This window comes from Salarias fasciatus, chromosome 6 (assembly GCF_902148845.1).
Source record: "Salarias fasciatus chromosome 6, fSalaFa1.1, whole genome shotgun sequence".
NCBI classification, from domain to species: Eukaryota; Metazoa; Chordata; class Actinopteri; order Blenniiformes; family Blenniidae; genus Salarias; species Salarias fasciatus.
The window spans coordinates 21,452,820-21,475,861 of record NC_043750.1 but is presented as its reverse complement, the minus strand read 5'-3'; the positions used below and the strand labels follow the sequence as shown (position 1 = coordinate 21,475,861).

The following is a 23,042-nucleotide window of genomic DNA, read 5'->3' as shown; positions in this document are numbered from 1 at the left end:
GGATAAGCTTCAACCCTCCAAGTCAACCTTGGATGAGCTGGATCAATAGTCCAAGTGTCCTCCCGCCTTAGGTTTTTCTATGTAATTGTGTTTTGATGTTTTGAGGTAAGAGAACCATGTATGGAAGTTCTGACATATTCAATTAAAATAAAGCAGAACTTGAAGATAAGTTCAAGTTGGTGGAACTTTAAAATTTTGTAACTTTTGAAGCCACATTTATTGGATGAGTTGTTGCATCCAAGTCTAATTTAAATCTCCATAATGACATGACTTTCATCTGGATTGATTCAGCAGCAGGTAACTTTTTGTCACATTGTCATGATGCCAGAATTACGTCATAAGTCTGAAGTCCGAAAAAGAACTTCCTTATAGACGGGGTAGCTCTCTGAAATTGCTGATCAAATGGATATGACCCTCGAGCATGGTCAGTGGTGAATATGATAAACTACGGCTGAGCAAGATGACCCCATTCATGTCTCCATATTTTTTCTAACACTGGCGATATACATGATGAACTCAATTTTTTTCCTCAGTTTTTACCAAAAATATGATTCTGGGCAAAAGCCACTAGCAAACTGCAACACAGGCACTTTTATTAAGCAGCATCTGCACAAAATAAACATGTGAGCTCTACAGAAAAATAGTGGAAAAAAACTTAACATCCTGGTGCAAAATACAATGAAATGGCTCTTTCAATCATCTTTCAGTCATTTCACTGGCTGGGCTGGACCTCCTGGCGTCCTGGTTTTGGCCCAGAGACCGTATGTTTAACACAGTGTTAGACTCATCTGACATTACCTGAGTCATTCACTGTATTTAAAGGTCACTGAGTCAGATTAAACTTTACTGCACTGCGTGTCATAAAAATCAGTGAGAAGCCAGTTTGAGCTTATAAGTGAGAATTTGCTCCTATTAAAATATGTTTATGTAATATTAAAGCACTCCCTGTGTTTGCTTTTCCCCCATTGTGTGTACATATATCTCCCTGATCATTCAAAGTGTTTTTCTGAGTTGGCGCTGACCACAATGACAGAAAACATTACAGACTTCAAGTTGCACAGCTCCGGAGGTCCTGGAATCAATTTGTCGTGCTCTGATTTCTTGTCAAAATATTTTTACGTTCTTTCTTTTTTTTCTGCTCAGCGTTCTCCTCTTCGAATTTTACGTCATTTTTGTACGTCACTATGTTGCGTCTGTCCACAAACTTGAGACGTAAGTGGGTTGAGCGTGCAGGGAGGAGGATGTCTGTGGAGAAGCTGGCTCCTAGCGAGAGAGGCTGCAGGCGGTTGACAAATCGGGAAACATGGGGACTCTAAGCTATATCAATATAAACGATGTTGTGATTTTACAATATTGAATTTTAGGAGATTTTGATATATTGACCAGCCCTATGATGGACCTACACACATTAATCTGTATAGTTTAATTGAAGTAGTTTGGGTTGAAAATCTTATTGTACATTTGTTTTCTTTCTTCTTTAAAATTTTTTTTATTGTCATGAACCTGTAGAATTGACATAAATTGTTCTATTTAAAATGCAAGTGTCTTAAAGGTAATTGCATACAGAATGTGACGGTTAAGCCGTTTTGTGGAGCAGCCCTGTCTTGAACACGCACGACTTGCCCAGTTGTCCACAATCTCACCCTGGGCGGGCTTGGCCTCGCTGTAACCCAAGCTCCTGGTCCTTCTGTTCCCCACAGGGTAACTTGACCCAAGATCGCTTTGTCACATGCAAGAGTGAGAGAGGTTCTCTCTCCACACCCTCTGTCTTTGTCCAGCCACCACAACACATTCACATCAGAGCGGCTCTGCTTCACTTTAGCTTTTACTGGTAAATCAAACCTTCAAGAAGGCCGTCTTCAAAATGAGGAAGTTATAGAGGTTTATAAGCTTTGAATGGATGTTGTGAGTGTGTTTCTGGTTAAGTAAGCTAGACCTTTGCCAGTGTGTTAAACTGTGCAGTATTCACAGTTGGATTTTGTCAGAGCGAGATATGAAGCTTTGCCTGATTCTTTAAGTGTTTGTTGTGTTTTTGTCTATGCGGTTCCAACAAGGAGTGTGCTGCACTGTGCGGTGCTTGCAGCCTGAAATCCAGGAGCTTAGCAAGTTTACTCTTTCTTCATCCTGTTTGTGAAGGAAAAGGTTTGGTGGTCTTCATGCTGTCTCAGGGTGAGGCTTGGCCCGCAAACAAAGGACACCCTGTGGATGAAAAAACAGCTGAAGGATGAAAAAAGCCAAGCCCAGAGCATTGTTAATACGGTCAGAATCTCACCCCAAAACAACAACAATACATCTTCAGTTTGCATTCCTCACACATTGCCGCTGTGCTTCCTGATCTTTCTGATCTCGGTGGTGGTTGTCTCTCGTTTCAAACAACACTCTGTGATAATCTGGTTTTCTACCGCCCATCGTGTCGTAGTGATCCCCGTCTCACAAAACCTCCCATTTAATGATTCTTGTTTCTGTAAATACATGCCCTGGTATCAGCAGCTAGAAGGAAGTGAAACAGTTAAATCCCCTAAATCTTATGACACACTTCTCTCTTCCCTGGCAGACAGCTCATGCTTGTATATTGTGGCGATCTTATTTTGAGCACGACAACAACAGAAGTCTTCAGCCCAACTGCCATGACTCAGCAGAATCTAGAGTTCACGGCCCCTTTGTGTCTACGTTCAAGTGATTCCTGCTGGATATGTTTTCAAAAAGAAAATATAAACAGGAGTCGTTGCAGTGCCAAAACCAGCTCTGATCCCTCCTTTGTGTTACGCACCTTTGATATGTAAACGAGTTCTGGAGCAGTGTGTTTGAATGATGATGATGAATAATAATGATCTAATTAAAGTGGCACCGGGGGGGTTTGATCATGTTGATGTCAGCATGACCCCAATAATCATCAATTGCTAATACATTTAATTATGCTGGATAACAAGAGGCACAAGTGGTCTGTTATTGTCTATTATCACACTTCTGAATGCATTTGATTATAAGGATTGTTTTCATAAACTGTTATGTGCTCAGGCTAAAGTCGGATTTTATCAGCTCTTAACCCCCCACCCCCCACCCCCACATCTGTTGTGCGTGTGTGTGAGTTTGAGCTTCGTTGTCTGCCTTTTCCACACAGACAACAAATTGTATTTGAAAGAAAAGAGCTAATTGCCTGTTTCTCTTTATAGAATTGGTTCGTCACTCCAGTCGGGGTGCTAGACCAAACTATGTGGCTTTTGTTCTGGTTATCCCAGACACATATTTCTGGTCGCGGGCCTCTTCCCTCTGGCCCTCACCATTCTTCAGCGAGGCCGGTGCAGCTGGCGGAGAGTGCACACACAGACACAAGCTATGCTAGGACACATCGGCTAAACTGGGAAACTGAAGCATTCGGCCAGCCTGTGGTCATCTGGGATTGGAGCAGTCATTGTAAGAACACACACTAAAACCTTTGGCCTCGTTTCTGTGCTCGCCCTGCAGGCATGGAAGAAGCGGTGGTTTGTTCTGCGCAGTGGCCGTCTGACAGGCGACCCAGACGTGTTGGAGTACTACAAGAATGACCATACAAAGAAGCCCATCCGCGTGATTGATCTCAACCTGTGCGAGCAGGTAAGGTTTCCCCTCACACACATCCCGCTCATTAAAGTCTCAAGTTCATGTGTTTGTCCAAATATTCCAAAGTCCAGTTTTAAATAACCACACTGTCTGTCCCACATGTCACATTCATTCTTGCATTTGCAGTGCTTGGTTTCACATATGATATTTCAGACTGATTTACAGCCACTCAGATCGTCACAATAAATAGAAATCATTTGTCAAGCATGACTAGTTTCAATGTACGTACTGTTTTGAAGGGAAAATGTTTGTGTTTCACCCGTTATCTAACAGATCTGTGGCCTTTGCATTTATTTGTTTTCACATCAACTAAAAACAAATACTATGAGGGGAAAAAAACCCAGTACATTTTAGCAGATTATTCTGACACTTAAGTCCAAGCATTTCGAGAGCCCTCACTAATACCTAACATTAAGATAAAATTGCATTTTGTTCACCATGATTATAATAATGAACAAATGAGCACTATTGGGGTTAATTCATTCAAGAACTTCTTAACAAATTATTATTGCACTCTATTTTCAATGCATGAAATTGCTAATTTTGTGCTTGACTGACTGTAAAGACTTTGTAGTGCTCTGCCTGATGTGTTATTAAGCTTGAGCCTTTTTTTTTTTTATTGCTCCTGTCAGGTGGATGCTGGGCTCACATTCAGCAAAAAAGACTTGGAGCACAGCTTCATATTTGACATCAAGACCATCGACCGCGTCTTCTATCTGGTGGCTGACACCGAAGACGAGATGAACAAGTGGGTTCGCCACATCTGCGACATTTGTGGTTTCAACCCAACAGATGAAGGTGAGAGCGCACAGCGGTGTTGACAGTGAACATAAACATGTGACTTCACCAAGAACAATTGCACACAAAAACAAAGTGGACGTGGCAATGATAGTATTTTTACACCTGAATATGCTGTGTCATCATCGTCTCATCTGATTCTCTTGAAAACAGAAAATGAAATTTATTTAAAGAACATATGAGTGGACTGCAGTGTAGGGACTGCAACACAGTTGCAACCAGCAATATCATTTTAACTTTCCTTTTAACCATAACTCAAAAACTATCATTGAAAATTCATAATTAACTGCATTTAACATGTACATAGAGGACTTTCCAGTCCCATAGTCTCCCCATACACAAGTTAAAGTTCACAGCCAGCCATGCTTGGTTTGCAGCTCATGAATTTTATCAGACCGTTCGTTCAACCACAAAATGTAACATTCAATCACAATTTTTTTGCGAATATCTGTTCAGAATGGTTCATAAAGGTTCAAATCATGTTTGATTCAACATTTCTTTCCTGCGCATGGTTTGTAAGCTGGCCTAAAAATATTTAAATACTTTGTATTAAAGGGCAGAAGGTGCATGCATCAACTGTATGAACTGAATGCTGCTTAATTTCTATTTCAAAGACTATTAATAACTCCACCTAACAAAAGATGTTGGCAGAATTTAGCACTGTGATTTAGCCGATAGGCTTGTTCCACTTTGCTTTGTCTTTTATCTCACTTCAGTCTGTTGAGTCTTTCAAATGTGTTCATCCGTCTCTTTGAAGGAGTTCAGAAAACCAGATGAATTATCCAGAATGCTTCTATTCAGCATAGTTCCCAGCCAAGGTCTAATGATCCATGTGTTGATCCATGTGTTGGATTGAAGTTCACATTACCCTTGTTCCCAGTACTGGATAATCGCAGCATTGTGTGCCTGTTGGCCTCACTGCCCTTCTCTCATTCTTCCCCTCTTATCTGGTTTTCATTCCCTCTCGTTTGCATACTCCTATTTCCCATTCGGTCTTTGAGACTAATTAAGACTTTTGCTACTTTATAGTCAATCCTCAATAGTTTCGGACCCTCATTAACTTATTCCGTGAGTGTGTTTCTGTGATGAGAACTTGGTACCGCTGCTGTTTGGCGTGCCACACCACAGAGAATCTTTCAGTGGAAGAAGGAACACTTCAAACCTGGGAACTGACTCACGGGTTATGCTTCTCCAAGGTCATCCTCGCCACAGTATTGTGACTGTCTCCAGCTCTTGTTAGTGTTGCAGGGTAACCCTGATAACAACATTCATGGCAGCACTTGAACAGAATTATTGGAACTTGCTTTTCAAACCCTGTTGTACAAACCAACAGACTGTTCAAGGGGAGGCGAGACATAAAGACGGACAGCCTTCTGAGCAGTTCTCATTAGAAAAGAGTATCCTTGGCTCTATGTATTACGCTTGCTCACATATCTCCCACTCCTCTGTCGTGTGTGGCTGGAGTGTTTCATAGCAGGACAGATATTAGATGGAGGAACATTGGTGGGGGGACTGGGGGGATGAATGTGAGACAGTGAAAGGAGGTATAGATTAGTACACAAAGGGGGGATTTTCCCTTTCCTGTACGAATCAGCACTTACAGCTTTGACAAACAAATGGCAAAACAAGAAGGAGCCTGCAGAGGAGAAGACGGGGCAAATGATTCAATTTAGAGAGAGAGAGAGAGACGCTGACTTTTAAAAGAAGAGAACTCGAGGACCTTGCATGAGATAACACCAAATCAGTTATAGAAGGGAGTGGGAGGAAAGCTGTGAAGAAGGATGGAAAAAAGTAGAGCAGTGTGGAATGAAAAACATATATATTTTACCCAGTATCAGCCATCTTGGCTCTCAGCAGCACACAACAATCCGCTCAACAGAAGGAGCTGAAAAGGACTTGGATATTTGCTTATTTGCAACGTGACAAAGCGGAGACCTTGAATATGTTATATCTAATAAGATGTGTAAAAAGAAGGTCTGTCTTCTCTCGGCTCATGGACAAAAGCAGCTCTCAGTTCATTTTCAGATACGTGTTGAACATAGACGAGAGAATCATAATGGTCACTGTTTTCTATAATGAATTTTCAGCAGTGGCTGCGGCACACTTTAGTTTGATAACAGCTGTTTGCGCTGGAGTTCCTCACCGCAGTAAACTCTGTTTAAAAAAGAAAATGTTTGCCCACAGGACCTTTCCTGGGGAAAATAGTGAGGCTGTGGCTTGTTGGATCCCTAAAGAAGGGTGTTTCAACTCCAAGCAACACCTTCCATCTGTGGTGGAGTTTAGCGCGTGTCCTCCATCAGAGCGAACCCTCACTCATCTGCCGTGTCTGTTCAGACCTTATTGAGATGTATAGTTGATGTGATGTCGATCAAAATTCTGCCTCAGAACACATTGGAGTGTAACATTGGAGGTGTGTTGCTAGGAAACAGCTCGCGTCCAAGTGTACTCTGTTGGAGTTGACGTTAACAGACGCCGCTTATTGTTTTACTTTGTGCCGAATATCATCAGTCACCAACGTCACCTGGACGCGCCTGCAACTTAATGTGCTTATTCGCAACAAGTGCGAGCGTAATGACAACTACAGGATTAGGATAAAGAGAGCGAGAAGAACAAACAGAAGAATAACATGAAAGCACAATCAGACATTCAAAGCAGGCTTAGAAAAAACTCACAAAGTGAAAACATTAAGGCTTCGTCCACTTTTTAATTTAAACCAAAAAATAAAACTGTATTGAAATGAGTGTGAAGAGTCAGAAAGTGAAGTAAAGATTGCCAAACACCGAGAAGTTATCAGCCAAAGACCGACTAAGAGCTTCTGATAAATGACACGATGATTGTGTTTCGCTTCTGTGTCTTCACCAAACATTGCTCATCCAAGAACAACTTTAAGATTCTTGGTTCCTAATTTATTCTCTTTGAAGCCGCCGGCACTGTATGACAATGACACAGACGATAACATTATCATTTTGCATACTGAAGTTGTTGTAGTAACTCTGAAGTCAATGAAATCGCAAAACGTAGGTACTGTTGTACAGTACCTATCAGCAGGTCACAAGCCTGTAACAGCCTTGATATTAGTGAAAGTCAATTTTTTTTATGCCATACCAAATTAGAAAAACACTTTGAAATGAACTTTACTGAACTAATATAATAGAAAGGCGTAGACTGTATGTGAAGTAGAGCTAAAACATCAGAATTGTTAAATGATCTTTGAATCTTTTATTTATCCTCATAAAATGACCGTACAGTTATAGCATTTTTGTTTTTGCTGCGATTTTGATCATTTTCATCACTGTCATGATGTTTTCCCATCACCCTGTGTATTTTTTCACTCAGACATTAAAGCTTTGTCTTTGTCTTATATATTAATGCAGCTTGGCTCTGCAAAAATCAAATTTCACACACCAATTAGGACAAACCATAGTTATTCAGTGTTCTCCTGTTCCTCCTCCAGAAGCTGCCAAAGCTGCTCACCAGTCTGCCGCCGAAGAGCTGGTGGTGGACCCCCATCCAGGTCTGGTTAATATCGTTGGCCCGACACCAACAGTGCTTCCCAGCGTGCCTCCTCCGTACCAGCCGGTCAGCGTGCGACACCTCGACTCTCAGTCCAGTTCAGAGGAGCCGCAGGATTACCTGTGGCTGGCCAACTGCGAGAGCAAAAAGCCCGAACCAAACAGGTGCGCTTGTTAGTGTTCATGTGTGCTCGCTCTGGTTCCACGTTCTCCTCACTGTGAAGCCAGCTTCTGTCCGTACAGTTTACAGGCCATATGATTCCTTCTGTGCATCTCATCTGCGCTGCCACTCTTGCTCTTGTCTCTGCTGTGTGCTGCCTGTAGCTCAGTGGAACATCACTCTCCAAAGGAGGGGGACCAGGAGTATTTGCTCCTGGAGGAGTGTGAGAGCAAGACTTTCCCTCCACAGACTAGTGTGTGAGTGTCCGGCTGTCCAGCCAGGACTGCCCGCTTGTGTGGAGTGCAACATGTGTGCCATCGACAGCCCAAAAGACAAACACTTGATGCACCCCTCGTCTTAATATTAACACAGCTTTGATCTACGGTTGTTAGCACCCGCATGTTTACAGACGACCTAACGTCGGCCATGCTTGACAGTTTTCTCCTTGATCTGTGCGTAAATGCCAGTATAGCAGGCAATGCTAGAGAATTCTGATGGTACTAACTGCATCTTGCAGACAGTGGTGTGAGGTTTGTGACCATGTGCATTGTTTTTTGGTTTTTTTTAACACTCCTTCAAAGCATCATGTTTTATTATGGCTACTCATTTTTGGATGCATCTGTGTTCCATTTCCAGAACACATGCTGAGTGTTCCAAGTCTACCTCTTCAGAGACAGACCTGAATGACAACCTCCCGTCTCACCGCACGCCTACATCCTCAACTTCTTCAGCGAAGCACACATCGCACAACGGCTTCTTCCCGCAGCACCAGACGCCTGCCTCTGCTCCTTCCATCTACGACTCGCCTCCATCACGCGGTGCCTCGCTCTCCACTGACGGCGGCCTTTATCACCTCCCTCGCAGCTACTCCCAGGACACTGTGCTGCTTCCCAAGTCGGCCTCCTCCCCTCCGGCTCCTCCAGACAGCGGGGACGCCTCTGACCTTTACGTTTTTAACACGCCGTCGCGGAAGCCCTCGATGGAGACGCAACTGCGCAACTTTTCTATCAGTTACGACATCCCGCCCACACCGGGTGCAAACTGCACCTACCAAGTGCCCCGCACGCTGTCGTCATCGACGGTGGTGGGAGGTTCGGAGGGCGGGGGGGATGTAGTGCCTCCACCTAGACCACCCAAGCCTTTGCTCAGCTCCACCTCAGGACTCCCTCCACCCCCTGCTGAGCGCTCACCTACGGACACCTACTGCGTGCCTCGCTCGGCCTCGGAGACGGATGGAAACTACTGTGTGCCTACAAGTGCTGGGAGTAAAGCTTTACGCAGCAACACTATTGGCACTGTTGACAGTTCACGCCTCCGCAAAGGTTGGTCTGAGACACAGTTTTTATCAAGTCTTTTGCATATTCTGAGTTTTATTTTAATGACTGCTTTATTCCACTTTCAAGCTTCATTTTCAGTTTTCATTCTTTTATTACAACTTTATCTTAAACATTTCAAGCTGTCTGAGCTCATGAGACTCAGCTCATCAAAAATGAAGAACACACATGGTAACTGGCAGCCTGCAACCCTGAATCTGCCTACAGCTACTACTGCATTTAAACCCATTAACAAACACAATAATCAATAATTCCTTAAATAGTGTAAAACTAAATGCATTTTCAGGTGGAAATAATGAAAGAGACATTTCAATTCAATAACATTAATTTCTAATCTTTGAGTTTCCTGTTTGCATATAATCAGTCCAGCTCCCACTCAAAGACAAGATGTTTTTTGTTTTTATTTTACTCGAGTCTTTCAATTCATGGATTTTTATTTTTTTTAAATTAAGATTTAAAATGGGGCAAGAAGTTGTTTTGGGGATGAACTCAGTAATTCCTCCACTTACTCCTCCCTCTTGTGGTGACAGACGTCATTGCAAAAAAGTGAGTGCCACATTTTTTTTTTTTTTTTTTGCTCGTGAACAAGCATGTGTGTTTGCCCAGGTTGAAACCAGAAACAAATGTTGTGAATATTTGTCTCATCATGAGGCTATTCCATCTAAAGATGAAAAGGAAAACATAAAGAAAACGTACCTACAAAGAACCGAGGAACAAAATCTCAAGTGAACTAAAATGTGCAGTAATCAAGAAAATACTGCTTGTCTGACCCCGCTCAGATATAATTATATTTTTTTATTTGTGCTGTAGTTGCAGTATTACAGCTATGACAGTGTTTATTGTAAATATTGCCTCCACTTAGTTTTCCCCTCCTCACACTCTCATTTGTCTTCCAGGCTTGTCCTAGCTCTGTTGTGGTTCTTGTGGTCGTAAGTGAAACGCATTAGCAACATCAGCATCTAATGACAGTACAATAACAGTGATTATATGGGACACAGCGGAGGTCCTGCACAGAGTTGCTGAGCTGCACCGTGTTCAACAACTAAATCTGCACAGTCATGAAAACATGTTTTAATTAGGCCTCTATTGTGCTACGGTGATGATGGGCTTGAAATACAGTATGCGATAGTAAGCAAAGGTGAAGGCTGTGTGCAGTGGACACAGTCTAGTGAGAAAATGAAAGTACCTCGAGTCAAACACACAAGTCTACACAGGTACAGTAAACATGTGCTGCGGCTTTGTGCTTGTTTCTTGCAGACTTTGGATCCCAGGACTGCTACGACATTCCCAGATCATTCCCCTCCGACAAAAGCTGCTCCTTCGACTTCAATGAAAGTCTCAACAGCTACTTTGTAAGTGTTATTTCAGAAATCACAGGGCTATAATATGTACAACAAGCTGGGTTGGCTTGGAGCAGAGGGGCGAACAGCGGTGATATGCTGCTGGTGTTTGTACAACCAGTGTTGGAGACGTGGCTTTCCAGGGACGCCCAGACTAGGAGACTGAGATTTACCTCAATATTCCAGTGTTCTCTCAGAAGTATCAACGACAATTTGTTTTTGTGATTTAATTCAGGGTATGGGGTTTGCATAAGGAAAAAATCTGACAGTAGCTGACAATATTGTCTTTATATAACTGTTGTATTTGAATTTTGTTTATGCATGTTTCTGACCATACTGGGAAATTATTCATTTTGACTTTTTTTTTTGTCCTGAATCAGCACTTCATTCCCTGAAAATAAATACCTAAAAAAACTTGAGCACATCCTTTTGAGAAAAGAGCTGGTGCTGCAGCCTCACTGCCAGACAAACTTTGAAACTTCAAAAAACACGATTATTCCTCTAAGCTCTGTTTGCTTTACACTTTCACAAAGGATCAGGAAGGACCTCAGAATCTCAATTGGTTTTCGAAAAAAACACCCACTACAGTCTCAACAGAAAGCCAAAGTCCTTTTATATATGCTGAACTGTTCTCTAAAGTCCTCAATAATCTACTTTCTAATTCATTGAATGTACATCAGCCGGTATGAACAATGATGTTCCGTCAAACGTTTAATCCTGCATGGATGACACCGTGCATGCTGCACGTACAGCAGGGGAAGATACTCCCGCTCAGAGCTGCAATACAAGCGACTGTAACCTCAGCTGGGTCAGTCGTGTCCACATGGACCTGAAACTTCCTGTATAAACAGGAGTGTGTCCATAGTCTAGTATATACAGTGTTATTCAGTTCATTTTCATTGGGGGCTTGAGCGAAACCCATCTGACTTTTGGTGAAGGCAGGGTGCAACGACAGACACACCGTAACACACATTCACATCTCCAGGCATTCCAGAGTAACCCATTAACCTCAAACTCATGTTTTTGAACAGTGGGAGAGACAAGAGCACCTATAAAACAAACTCCCTGGAGAAAGTTCTCAAACCAGACCTAAACTGGGGTTAATTTTGCTGTGAGGTGAACTTGCTAACAGCTACGTACATCAAAATAATTGACATTTATCAGATTTGTAAAGCATATTTGTGAGACTTGAGAAGCATATTTCAACTAATATTCACAGATAGAAAAATATTGCTTCAAGGAATGAGGTGTCACTGTATAGTTTGGGAATTTCCTTTGTATGTTGCTCGAGCCTTAAACCCTCATACAGCATGCTGTGTACTGTGGAGTGTTTTCTAGTTATTCTGTTAATGGCGTAGAAGCCACTGACCATTTTTTAAGCATGAGCTTAAATATTATGTTACACTGTGACTTAAGTTACCTGACTTTCTGCTTTCCCCCCCACAGAAGAACAAAGGAATGATGCCAGTGGGCAGCCAGTCGACGGAAGAGGTCGATCAGAACTACGTGCCCATGAGTGCTAATTCTCCATCGCATCACCATTCGGGCAGTTTATCAGAGCCAATGCACGAACCCAATTACGTGCCCATGACCCCAAGCACAATGGAGTTCTCTTCACTAGGTAAACAAGTTCCCCCGCCCGCCCACATGGGGTTCCGGTCGAGCCCGAAGACCCCTCCTCGCAGGCCGATGATCAGCGACTGTCAGCCCCCGCCCGTGGACCGGAATCTAAAACCTGACCGCAAAGGTGAGAGGACGACCGGTACAAATGCATGTGCGACTGCTGGTCCACAAGTAACAAATATGTTTGTGGAAGTCTTGCTTCGTGGTCGGTGTGCTGGACTAAACGGTTGCTCCTAACATTGTTCAGTATGCTCCGCATTCACTAATGCAACAACTCACCGTGCTTTCGTCTCACATTCAGCTGCTATTCCCACAGTGCTGCCTCATGGTCAGAAAGACGTCTAGTGCCACGTTTCATTGCACTTCACTTCACTATTATCGTGGAAAAATGCTCCTCTCGGTTTGTCTTCCTCGGTTTGTGTGGTGTATTAATCACCACCTTGTCCTTGACCTGCTTATTTCACCTCCTGATGAATTAGTTTACTGCCTGCTACATCCTCTTACGGCCAGCACAGTCAGTCCCTTGTCAAAAGCTCGTTCGCCTCAAGCTCCTGTGAGCCTCTGTTGACTGTTTTGGAGGGGGCCGCTCGCTGTGCCATGGAGTGACCGAAGCCCGGAGTGGTCACCTCCATCCCCTTTGTTCCATCATCTGAATGGAAGCCTTTGATTAAAAGACCTAATTGCAAGAGGATTTGCAATCTGGACAGATTGAAAGACTAAGTAATGGGCAGAGAGAGTGAAAGAGAGGAGAAGAAGGGAAGCGAATCATCATGTAAACAAACCAGAAAGGATGGGCTGCTATTACCGCTGTAGAAAATGGGTCACGTAGAGTTTTCCTGTCATTCAGTCGTGGCCTTACCATGTCAAAAAGTTAAACAAAATGCTTTTATTACTTCAAAGCATTTGGCTGCTGTGTTGCAGACCGGCATCTTTTGGGACCTCACAATATTTTCTCTGGGAGAAATTCAATTTGTCTCTTGAATAATTTGGCACATTAGACTTGTAGTTTGTGGGTTTTCTGGGAAGATAACGGTTAAAACTGGAAACTCAGTTGGTGTGCGCAGTCCAAGTAATTTCTAATAACCCAAACTGTAATAAACAAAGTTATTAGTAAAACATGTGGCACGATGTCTTTTAAACGTATGCTTCCTATTCTTCAACAATTACATATTTGAACATAAATAAAGCCTGTTTTCTGTTACTTTGAGATAATTATGCACATAATAATTCACTGTTACCCATTTTCTATTACCTTGAAAATATACAAGTGAAACCATTCATCACAGCGTCTTATATAAGTGTCTTTCGACATTTGCTCCTCCTCCTTGTTCAAGCTCTCTCATCTTTTGGAGCAAATAATAAGAGCATCATGTATTACGGCGGGTTGTTATTGAGATTTTCTGTAAAGCGACGCACCGTTTAGATATAATCAGAGTGTAGATGCTACACTTTCTACTTGTGGCTGGAAGACGTTTTCCTCCACTTGGGTCATGGACTGAAGCTTCCATCTGGGATTAAAAATAATGATGCAGTGACGAGCAGAAAGCCGAGTAGGCTCAGAGTGTGGACAGAAGTAATTTTGGTACACGTCCCTGGTTAATTGAAGTGTTATTTTCAGAGAAGTGTTCTCATCAGTGGCGAGCAGGTTATTTAGCTCTTGTCTTTTGAAAATTGCCTTTTAAAGCGAGATTATGGATTAACTCCGCGATCGAAAGTGTATCTGGAATCACTACTGTGGCACTTCAGTGTTATTTGTGCTATTTCTGACAGTGGTGTCGGCATGTTATACGAAACGATGCACCATCCTGTGCTGTCATTTCAACACTATTGTCAGACAATATTCAGGTTAATGTTGCAGCATGTGAAGTATAATCATGTATATCAAGTGGGGCAGCAGTCTGGAAGGTGGTTGAGCATGATAGAGGATGGTCCCAGGATGTAATTCACTCCTTTATTCACCATGAGCCATGCAAATTTCTTCTTTTCTCACAAACAATCTGAATCTCTATGAGCTTTAATCCTCCTCTGTGTGCTTTTCTCTTCACTTTGGTCGTCTCGGCCGTTTGTGGTGAACCCTCTGACGTGCGTCGTCGACAAGCGGCATTTCTTTTAACGCCTACTGTGATTTCTTTGAAATAAAACTTTTCAACTTGAAATTGTGGCACATGAAAGTTTCCGCTTCAGAGTGTAGCTGCGATCAGTGAGCGATTGTAAAGGGAGCTTTGTGTCTCATCTCCTTTCTGCTCTTCTGGTATGTGCTCGTCTCCACACCACTTGATTTCTCCGTGTACTCGTCGGCGCTTATACACAGCTCATGGTGCATGCACAGCTGTGATGTCAGTCTTTGTGTGGGAAGCCGCGGTGCATGGAGCGAGGTGCATGTTGGGCAGTATGGGTCCGCCGTTGTCATGACAATCATCCTCTCCGAGTGTGCTGCACAAAAAAGGTGATTGGATGTATGTGAGGGTGTAGTTCATCTGTTAAAGTCAAGTCTCGTCTTTCGCTTTGCATGGCAGAGCCGACATCACAGTAGGGCTGAACTGTTGTGATCACCCCAATTTTTTATTTTTTTTTTACTATATATAATAAGCAAAGTCTTCTTTCACCAATCAGGTCAGAGTCCTAAAATAATAAGGGCAAAAGGTGTCGGTTTAGAGCGAACCGACTCTCAAACCGTAGGTGAATTCCCGAGAGGACGACGCAAGGGTAGGTACACCGCACTGAATGCTCCTGTGTATCTGAAAACTTTTCTGCTGCACCACCTCTCCACACTCTGCTCGACTCTTTGCATGCTGTGAGTAAAATACTGTAGGACTCCTATCGGTTTTCCAAAGCTGTGACTTCTAAAATATGAACTGGATCTCACAGCTGCTACAATAATCCAGTCTTACCGTTCTAATTCCCACCGGGAGACGAATGAGTGTGCACGGTGGGTCGCATTTGTTACAGTTTTAAATCTCATAAACGCGCCTTTCAAAAATAAACTGTCACTCCCTCACTACTTACATTTCCCCTCACTTTAATGTGATTCAATCAGAGCAGTCAAACGATAACACACTAACTTTTCTTTTCCTGAGCACGTCTTTCTATTGTTTGATTTACAGTTCAACATATTGTGTTTCTGAAACACACACGGCTAAGCAACAGCCATTGTAGCTGAAACAATGTTATGTCTTTGGAGATTGGCAGATGGCTCTTTTGGAGTAAATAGAATAGTATTATACAAAACATTACATAACCAGACCCACACTCCTTGTGTTTGTGCATATATGTATATATTTCTGCTAAAAGCTTGTCATCCAGCTTCCTGAGCGACAACTGTTAGTAATCTATCAAACCAAACTACCAAACATCTGGAGAAAGTTTCAGTCACAGGCCTCTGTCGCTACACATAAAAATTTAATTATTTCTTTGGCGTTTTATTTTTTTCTCTAAAAGAGGCAGAATGGCTTCCCATTCCATGGATTCTGCAGCCTCTGTATGTTGAAATAACTCACTTCAGTAAGGTGCATGTAAACAAAATTCAGTTTAGAAAGTATAAAAGAAACCGAGAAGGTGAATGGGCCACAGAATATTAATTTATCATTCAGGTAAAATGTTTCCATGGCAGTCCCGAACACAAATCCAGCAACAGTCTGATGGAGCAGAAGTCATCAGGCATGCAGTGTCATTTGAATTGCACCAGATGGTATCGCAGTATGAAGAAAGGATGCGATTTGCAACAATAACTGAGAAACACTGTGTTAATGATTACCTAATGTTTGTTTTTACAGCAAATCACTACAGGATTCAGTTTTTTTAAGTGGCTCTATTTTGTTTGCTGCCGCAATGTCATTAAAAAAAAAAAAAACTCTTAAATTATCTTACCAGGGTCATAGGTTGGAAAATGCATCCCCTGTCTGCATTAATTACAAAAATTTCAACTCATACAGGAGGAAACTTCTTCCCTCTCAACTAATTGTTTTTTTTTTTTTTTTTTTTTTTTTTTTTTGACATTTTTAAAGTCTTTCATTCCCACATGTTTTTTTTTAAGTCATATTTCAAGCCTTGGCTTTGGTCCCAGCTGATAAGCTGGTATTTAGCAGTGACTGACGGGTGTGTGTACTGTGCTTTAGGAAAACCTGCTCCACTGGAGATCAAACCACTGCCCGAATGGGAGGAGCCCTGCACACCCGTCCGCTCGCCTGTTACGCGGTCGTTCGCTCGGGAGTAAGTATCCCAAAAGTTGTTCTCGATTTTATCTATTGGCTTATTTGTTGTAGTTTTACATTATATAACAGCTGAGGGCATGCTCACACTGCTCTGCTCTGTCTGAGCCTTTTCTTAAAATCCCATTCAGACTGAAGAGTTACTATTTCACGTGATGCTTGTGTCTCAGTTTTATCAAGAAAAGCAAAATTTAGGAAGTTCAATCCACTAAAGTGTGCCAGCTTAAGCACAGTGAAAACGAGGTGCATTATTCTGCCTTGCTCTTTGTGTTACGGCCATAAAATACTGTTTAAGTTTAGGAATAGGTCTCAGGTGTGTGCGTGCGTGAGCACGTGTGTGAGCATGCCCTTTCATAGTGGATATAATTAACTGGAGAAGTAGGCACTAACACCTCATGCATTACTGTATTCACATTGTGACCGAAGCTGCTCGTACACACAGGTGTGGGATCTGCCTGAGAGCGGCATTATGCTCAAGGCTTACTCGAGATGAGGTCTATTTCTCAGCTTAATGCTGCAGGGACTGTTCTTGCTGCAGTGCTTCATAGCTGCTGCTGTTATGTCTGTATTATATTTTGTGCTCACCAGAGACTGTAATTGCTTGGAAGTCGGTGTGTAAACATTGTGAATGCTGCTCAGTCTCTCTAGGTTTCCAATGCCAACGAGATCCCCGTCAGTGCATAGCACGGCCTCCAGCACTGACTCCGAGGACTCTGCTGAGAATTATGTAGCCATGGTCTCTAATATGTCCACAGATGAACCAGTATGTAACACACAACTATCCTCTGATTTAAGAAGTCGCATGATTACCTTTTTTTTCTTTAACTCTTCAAAATGCATATAATCAAAGCCATGAAAAAAACAAACAAACAGATAAATGTTGAATTTTGTTTTTGTGATTTATGTTGTTCCTCTTTCATTTACATGAAGTCTACAGAGGCCGTTTCACTCAACAAATGCACAATAAATATGAGAGATGATTTAGGATGAGGTACATAAAGTAATGAGGATCCAACATTATATGCCACTTCGAATTTTTATCTCCCAGAAACTATTAAGAAATCCCATTTCCAGCCTTGCTCCCCTTCCTACGCCGCACATTAGTGTGGACAGGTTATTGGTTGCTGCAGATGGACTCCTCGCCTCTTCACTTCCTTTCTTTGCAGTTTCCTCTCTTCCCGCTGCTCTGCTTTCAATATTGTCTGTCTTTGTTCATTTTGCTTTTCCAGGCATGGTCTTCCTTTATTTCAGTATTGTCCAAAAAGAGTCTCTTTAGAAAAGATTCCTGAAACAGCCACAGCATATCTTCATGCTTGATAAATCAGCCAGAAAGTGAAGGACGGCGTCTCCACCAGCAGGGGTGCTTTCTCTTGCAGTATGGCTTCTGATTTCACCATTTTCTTATTTTCTTGCTGTTAACAGTTATTTCTCCTCAACATTTGCTTTGATATTGTCTGCTGACTTCCTCCTTTTTTTTCCCCCATTGCTCACATCAATTCTGTTCCTCCTTGTTTCTCATTTCTTTGGCTTCACCTTGTTCCTTTTTTCCTGCATTTTGTTCTTATCTGCTGTTCTCTCTCTCTCTTTTTTTTTTTTTTTTGTCCTTTTGAAACCACTCCCTTCTTGCTCTGTGTAGAGAGGAGTCTTTCTACTGCACAGTCCCCATCACCCCTGTAAAGAGGGAGGTGGAGGAACTTGACACCATAGAGGAGGTGAGCAGGGGGGAGCCAGCTTAGACTTGCATGGCCTGTCAAGTCAGGTGGTTGCAGAGAGGATGTGGAGCACTTTTGCTGTGCTGATATGAAGTATCATCTAGAAGCTTGGATACACAGGATGCTGTGATTTTTTTTTTTTTTTTTTACATGTGATTTACCATCACCTCCCTTAGGGTTTACCTAGCTGTGTCACCATCCTAGACAAAATAACCTCACCTCACTTGTAGTTTACTATTAACAAGACGTGCAGGGCCTCTGTGTGTGTTGTCACGATATCTAAAAGTGTTTAATTCCGTGGTCGAGATTTCATATTCAAACCTCATGATCAAATTAAGGGAAATGACAGCTTTTTCTTTTTAGCTACTGCTTAATTTAGTTCAAATCAAATTTAATTATGCAAAAAACATCAACATTTTATTGTGAGATCTGAAAGTATTGGTGTCTTCCTGCCACTAAAATTGATATTCATCTATAAAACAGTCTCAGATGACTTTGTATAAATGTCAAATATTTTTCCTCAAATAATTTTTGGTTATTGTGACAACATATTTCTGTAACAAAATCTTGCCTGTTTTTCATCATCGCTCTGCATTCAGATAAAATTATATTCCTTTTCGGCTCGCTCAGATCATGAAGCTCGCTGCACCCATGACTGCGGATGGTGGGAGTAGCCCGATGGTGAAGCCAAAGGGAGACAAGCAGGTCGAGTACTTGGATTTGGATCTCGAATCCGGCAAGTCTACCCCACCTAGAAAGGTAGGACTTCGACCACTCGGCTTCACTTTGCACCACTTTACTTTCTCTCTGAAGAAAAACTGAGGGCATTTTTGCCTCCGTGCAGATGAAAAGCAACGGGACTGGTATCACCGCATCGGACGAGCGAGTCGACTACGTGGTTGTGGACCAGCAAAGGACGCAGGCCCTCAAGAGCACCCGGGAGGCCTGGAGCGACGGCCGCCAGTCCACAGAGACAGATACTCCTTCCAAAGGACCCAAGTGACCCTGTCTACGCCACCGCCAAAACCACCCTCTGAAACCCCCACCCCCACCCCCGGACCGCCGAGCCTTTAGCACTAGTGTGGGCTCTGGGTTGTGCTACGAGATGGTCCGACTGTGTGTCCACCGCAGCAGGCGTCACAGTCGCTCGATGGTCTTTAGTTTACACTGCTGTCGGGCCAAGGAGTGCACTGTGTGTACAGATGTAGAAAGGGGTGTGGGCCAGGAATAAGCTGTATACACTATGGAAGCAGGTGGAATGATAGGACTAGTCTCGTTTGACTTAAACAGACTTGCAAACTTTGAACGTTCACTGCCTCCCATGTCGATGAGATTTTTTTTTTTTTTTTGCTCACCTTTCAGTTGCCCATTGGCTGACCCAGAGTTAACATTTCCTTAAATCGTAATGCTCTTTGATGTTTTACTGTTGGAGTGTCGGTGAAATTTACTTGATAACATGATCACAGAACTTTGTCGACAACACTAGTGGTTAGCACAACAGGCCGACGGTGTTGTTCTTTCCATTTTCTTCTGTTTCTTTTCCGAGGTGAAGTTTCAGTGGACAGTTTCACAGGTGTTTATCGAAGCCGAATCTGTGTCAGCTGGGAAGCTTCATTCCGAAAACCCAGTACGAATTAGTTTCCTCCAGATTTCCACTTTACTTCTGATGATACCATAGGCAGTTGAACTCGTTCGTTTGAAATATATCCAAGTGCTAAAAAATCAAACCTTGAACTCACCATAGATTTAATCCACTGAACATGAGCTGATTTCCATTTGTAAGTGAAGATGCTTCAATCTGTTATAATGGAAGTGCAAAGACTGTACAAAAGTGTTATGTATATAAACAGGAAAAGTGTCCTTTATTTGTATGGAATATCCAGTGTGTTTGACTCGAAGGTATATGGATTCTGCAGGGTAGAATCCCGTACCTGTCTTAGATGGTATCAGGATTTGTGATTAATGAATGAATTACTGTGAGTTTTTAAAAGAACGTGACAGCTTTTCTATAAGTTATGCAAAGGTATCAACACTTAGGCTAGAGAGAGAAAATCAGGTACTCTTTATACTAATACAACTTTCCATTTCTAATTTATTTCACAATTTATTTCATCAGGTGGATGTCAAGTCCATTTTTAGCTCAGTATTCTTGATTCATATGGAGGAACATTGGCTACGAGTCTGTTAAAATGCTTAGTTTGACAAGCGCTGGTCAATTAGTTTCGTGAGTTCATTTCTCCCCCCTCTCTTCCCCATTTCTCTCTCTCCTCTTAGGGGTAATTTATTTTAAATTGAACTGGCATACAGTTTTGGGAAATTGACTGCCCCCATGTAGTCAACTTGATGCATATTTTCTAGACAAACAAACATGGTTGAATAGATCTGCTTCTCTAACCTGTCAGCTCTCCTTCAGGAATCCAAAGCATGTGCTCCCGCCAGGTAAAATCATCGCTGTACATACGTCGCCATCGATTACATTAACATGTATCTTTTGAAAGGATGTGCCTACTAAGTCATCTTCATTCTTCTTTTCTCGTGGCAGTTTCTTTGTGATACGGACTGCAAATCTGATGATGCTTTATCTTTTTAATGAATCACAACAGAAAAATGTAAATTTTAAAAGTGGACTAAATAAAATCCAGCCTCTTATGCAACTGTTGTGGTCTTTTACTGTGACTCCTGAAGTCAAAAAATAAGGTGTTGTTGGAGGTTTTGTGTCCAATCAATTGCTCGGTGAGAAGTATTTGGACCAGATCAGTAATCATTCACATTCTGGGGAAAAAAGTCCCGAAGTATTGAAGTTTTTTTTTTTTTTTTTACAAATTCATGGATCTGATATGGACCAATCATGATGTGCTGTGTGAAGACAGCCTGGTAGAGCATCACCAGGCAAAACGCAGCGATGGGTGACTGTCTATGGGTTCAAGACGTCAGGCTGTCATTGACTGGGAAAAAAAAAAAAAAAGAATTGCACCTAACTATTAAAGGTGACAACTTGATTTATGATTATACCCGTCCAATTGCTTTTGATTCTCTAGAAAGGTGTAGAGGGCACTTGGCTTTGTAATTTCCATGTCGTTCACCTAAATTGGATGGAAATGTCCCCAATTAAAGCTGATAGTCTGCACTTAAAGCACATCTTCATCGTTTCATTTGAAATCCAGTACCCAGAGCAAAAAAATGTCACAATATTTGCAGAAATCCTGTTGAAAGTTGAGCTCTTGGTTTAAATTATGCTTGAGCTGACCAGCAGATGGAGGTGTTGTTTGAAGGACCGACTCCACACCCCCTCCATGCAGCCTCGGTTCCTCTCATCCTCCTATTTCAGACTCTGCATGCTTTGGCAGCCAAAATTAACAATTTGCCATTTCTTTACCACCAACTTCAGGGGCCGAGGCGCTGCATCCCAGGGTGCTGCACGGGCTTGTTAGGAGCCTGAAATCCATAAGTTTGTAATTCGTTTTCAAGCTAAGATGTTCATTTGTGGAATTCAGTGAGAAATTGCTCTGTTGTTTTCCTAATATACAGCACCTAATGGGCCAGTTCACCCTTGGGCTTATTCCAGAGGTCTGCACAAAGGCTTTGTTTTCGTTCAAGTAATTACTATAATTTTTATGTTTACTAACTAAACCTCATAGCCCTTATGTTTTAAGATTTTTTTTTCCATGAAAAAAAAAAAAAATTAAGATCTGCCTGCAAACTATGTGCTGCAGTCTTTCATAGAAATAAAAGGGAGTTTAAAGCCTTTGAAGCATTTGTTCTCATTGTAGCGTCCAGAGATCATCAGATATTCCTGAGTGGATTTCACATATCATTCTCTTTGTTGAGACGTGTACAGCAGATTTTATAATCAAAAGCAGTTTCACTAAGTCAACAACACAGTCGTGACCATAACTTAAGGAATGATTAAAGTAAATGTTGAAGATAAGAAACTCCTTCCTGCAGAACTGACGCCTGTGTTCTCATATTTTCCGCAACATCAGTCCCATTTTATCTTTGATACTGATGATGTGTGTTTATTTTCTGTTGCTACTTAATGAGATTTGTAGCAGGACTGACTTATAACTCCCTCTGTTGGCTAATCATCACAGATTTATGGATGGAACACAGGGCCCCCGGTTTATTGAAATCCAGCATATGGACTAATTGGCTTCATAGTCACATCTAATCCATAAATCTGAAGGCTTACAATTTGTGTGATACACTCTATCTCCGATGCATCTGTCCTTCATCACACTGGTTGTATTTAACATTTAATGACTGTGCAATTATCCCAAATAAAGCAAATGTCATGCTCAGACCAGGATGATTTTACATTTGATGCTGTCCGACGTGACAGATTGTAAACTTTTTGTGGTAAAGTGGCTTCGAGCTTTGCCCAAGTGGAATTTCGAGGTTGCCCATGTCCTGTCGAGATGTGTCTGATAGAATGACAGGATAACACACACTGTTTGACAGCTTTGGACTGTTGTTCTGTTTGAAATGGGGATTTCATGTGAGGGGCTGCCTTTTGCATTCCTAATGTGTGAGAGCTTTATTACTGAAAATGTCGTCATCCTGCCTTTTCACCTTAGACTCATTCACAAGGACCTGACGATACCCCACTCTATCCATCTCTAACATTTTACAAGAAATCCAACAAGTCCGCAATTAATCTTAAAGAAACAATTGTCTTTCTGTCATTTCTTCTCTCTTTCCTCTTTGTGTGGAGTCACAACTTCATAAAAGATATTAGACGACTGAATTATCATTCAC

The 23,042-nt window shown here is 42.0% G+C and overlaps 1 protein-coding gene across 5 annotated transcripts in view; it reads left to right on the top strand.

Annotated features, from left to right (window-relative positions):
• The window catches only part of gab1 (GRB2-associated binding protein 1), a 51,865-nt gene extending 31,713 nt beyond the window's left edge, over positions 1-20,152 (top strand). For 2 of the 5 annotated variants that reach the window (XM_030093106.1, XM_030093105.1), the window contains exons 2-12: positions 3,466-3,594; positions 4,233-4,398; positions 7,853-8,075; positions 8,707-9,392; positions 10,662-10,756; positions 12,191-12,491; positions 14,981-15,073; positions 16,483-16,576; positions 17,215-17,338; positions 18,918-19,046; positions 19,132-19,306. In XM_030093106.1, coding sequence (XP_029948966.1) covers positions 4,341-4,398; positions 7,853-8,075; positions 8,707-9,392; positions 10,662-10,756; positions 12,191-12,491; positions 14,981-15,073; positions 16,483-16,576; positions 17,215-17,338; positions 18,918-19,046; positions 19,132-19,290 — 1,962 coding nt within the window. In that variant the 5' untranslated portion in view covers positions 3,466-3,594; positions 4,233-4,340 and the 3' untranslated portion in view covers positions 19,291-19,306. Of the gene's footprint in view, positions 1-3,465; positions 3,595-4,232; positions 4,399-7,852; positions 8,076-8,706; positions 9,393-10,661; positions 10,757-12,190; positions 12,492-14,980; positions 15,074-16,482; positions 16,577-17,214; positions 17,339-18,211; positions 18,288-18,917; positions 19,047-19,131 lie in introns of all 5 variants that reach the window. The other 3 variants (XM_030093103.1, XM_030093102.1, XM_030093104.1) reach the window with 3 other exon arrangements.
• The last annotated feature ends 2,890 nt before the right edge of the window (positions 20,153-23,042 follow it).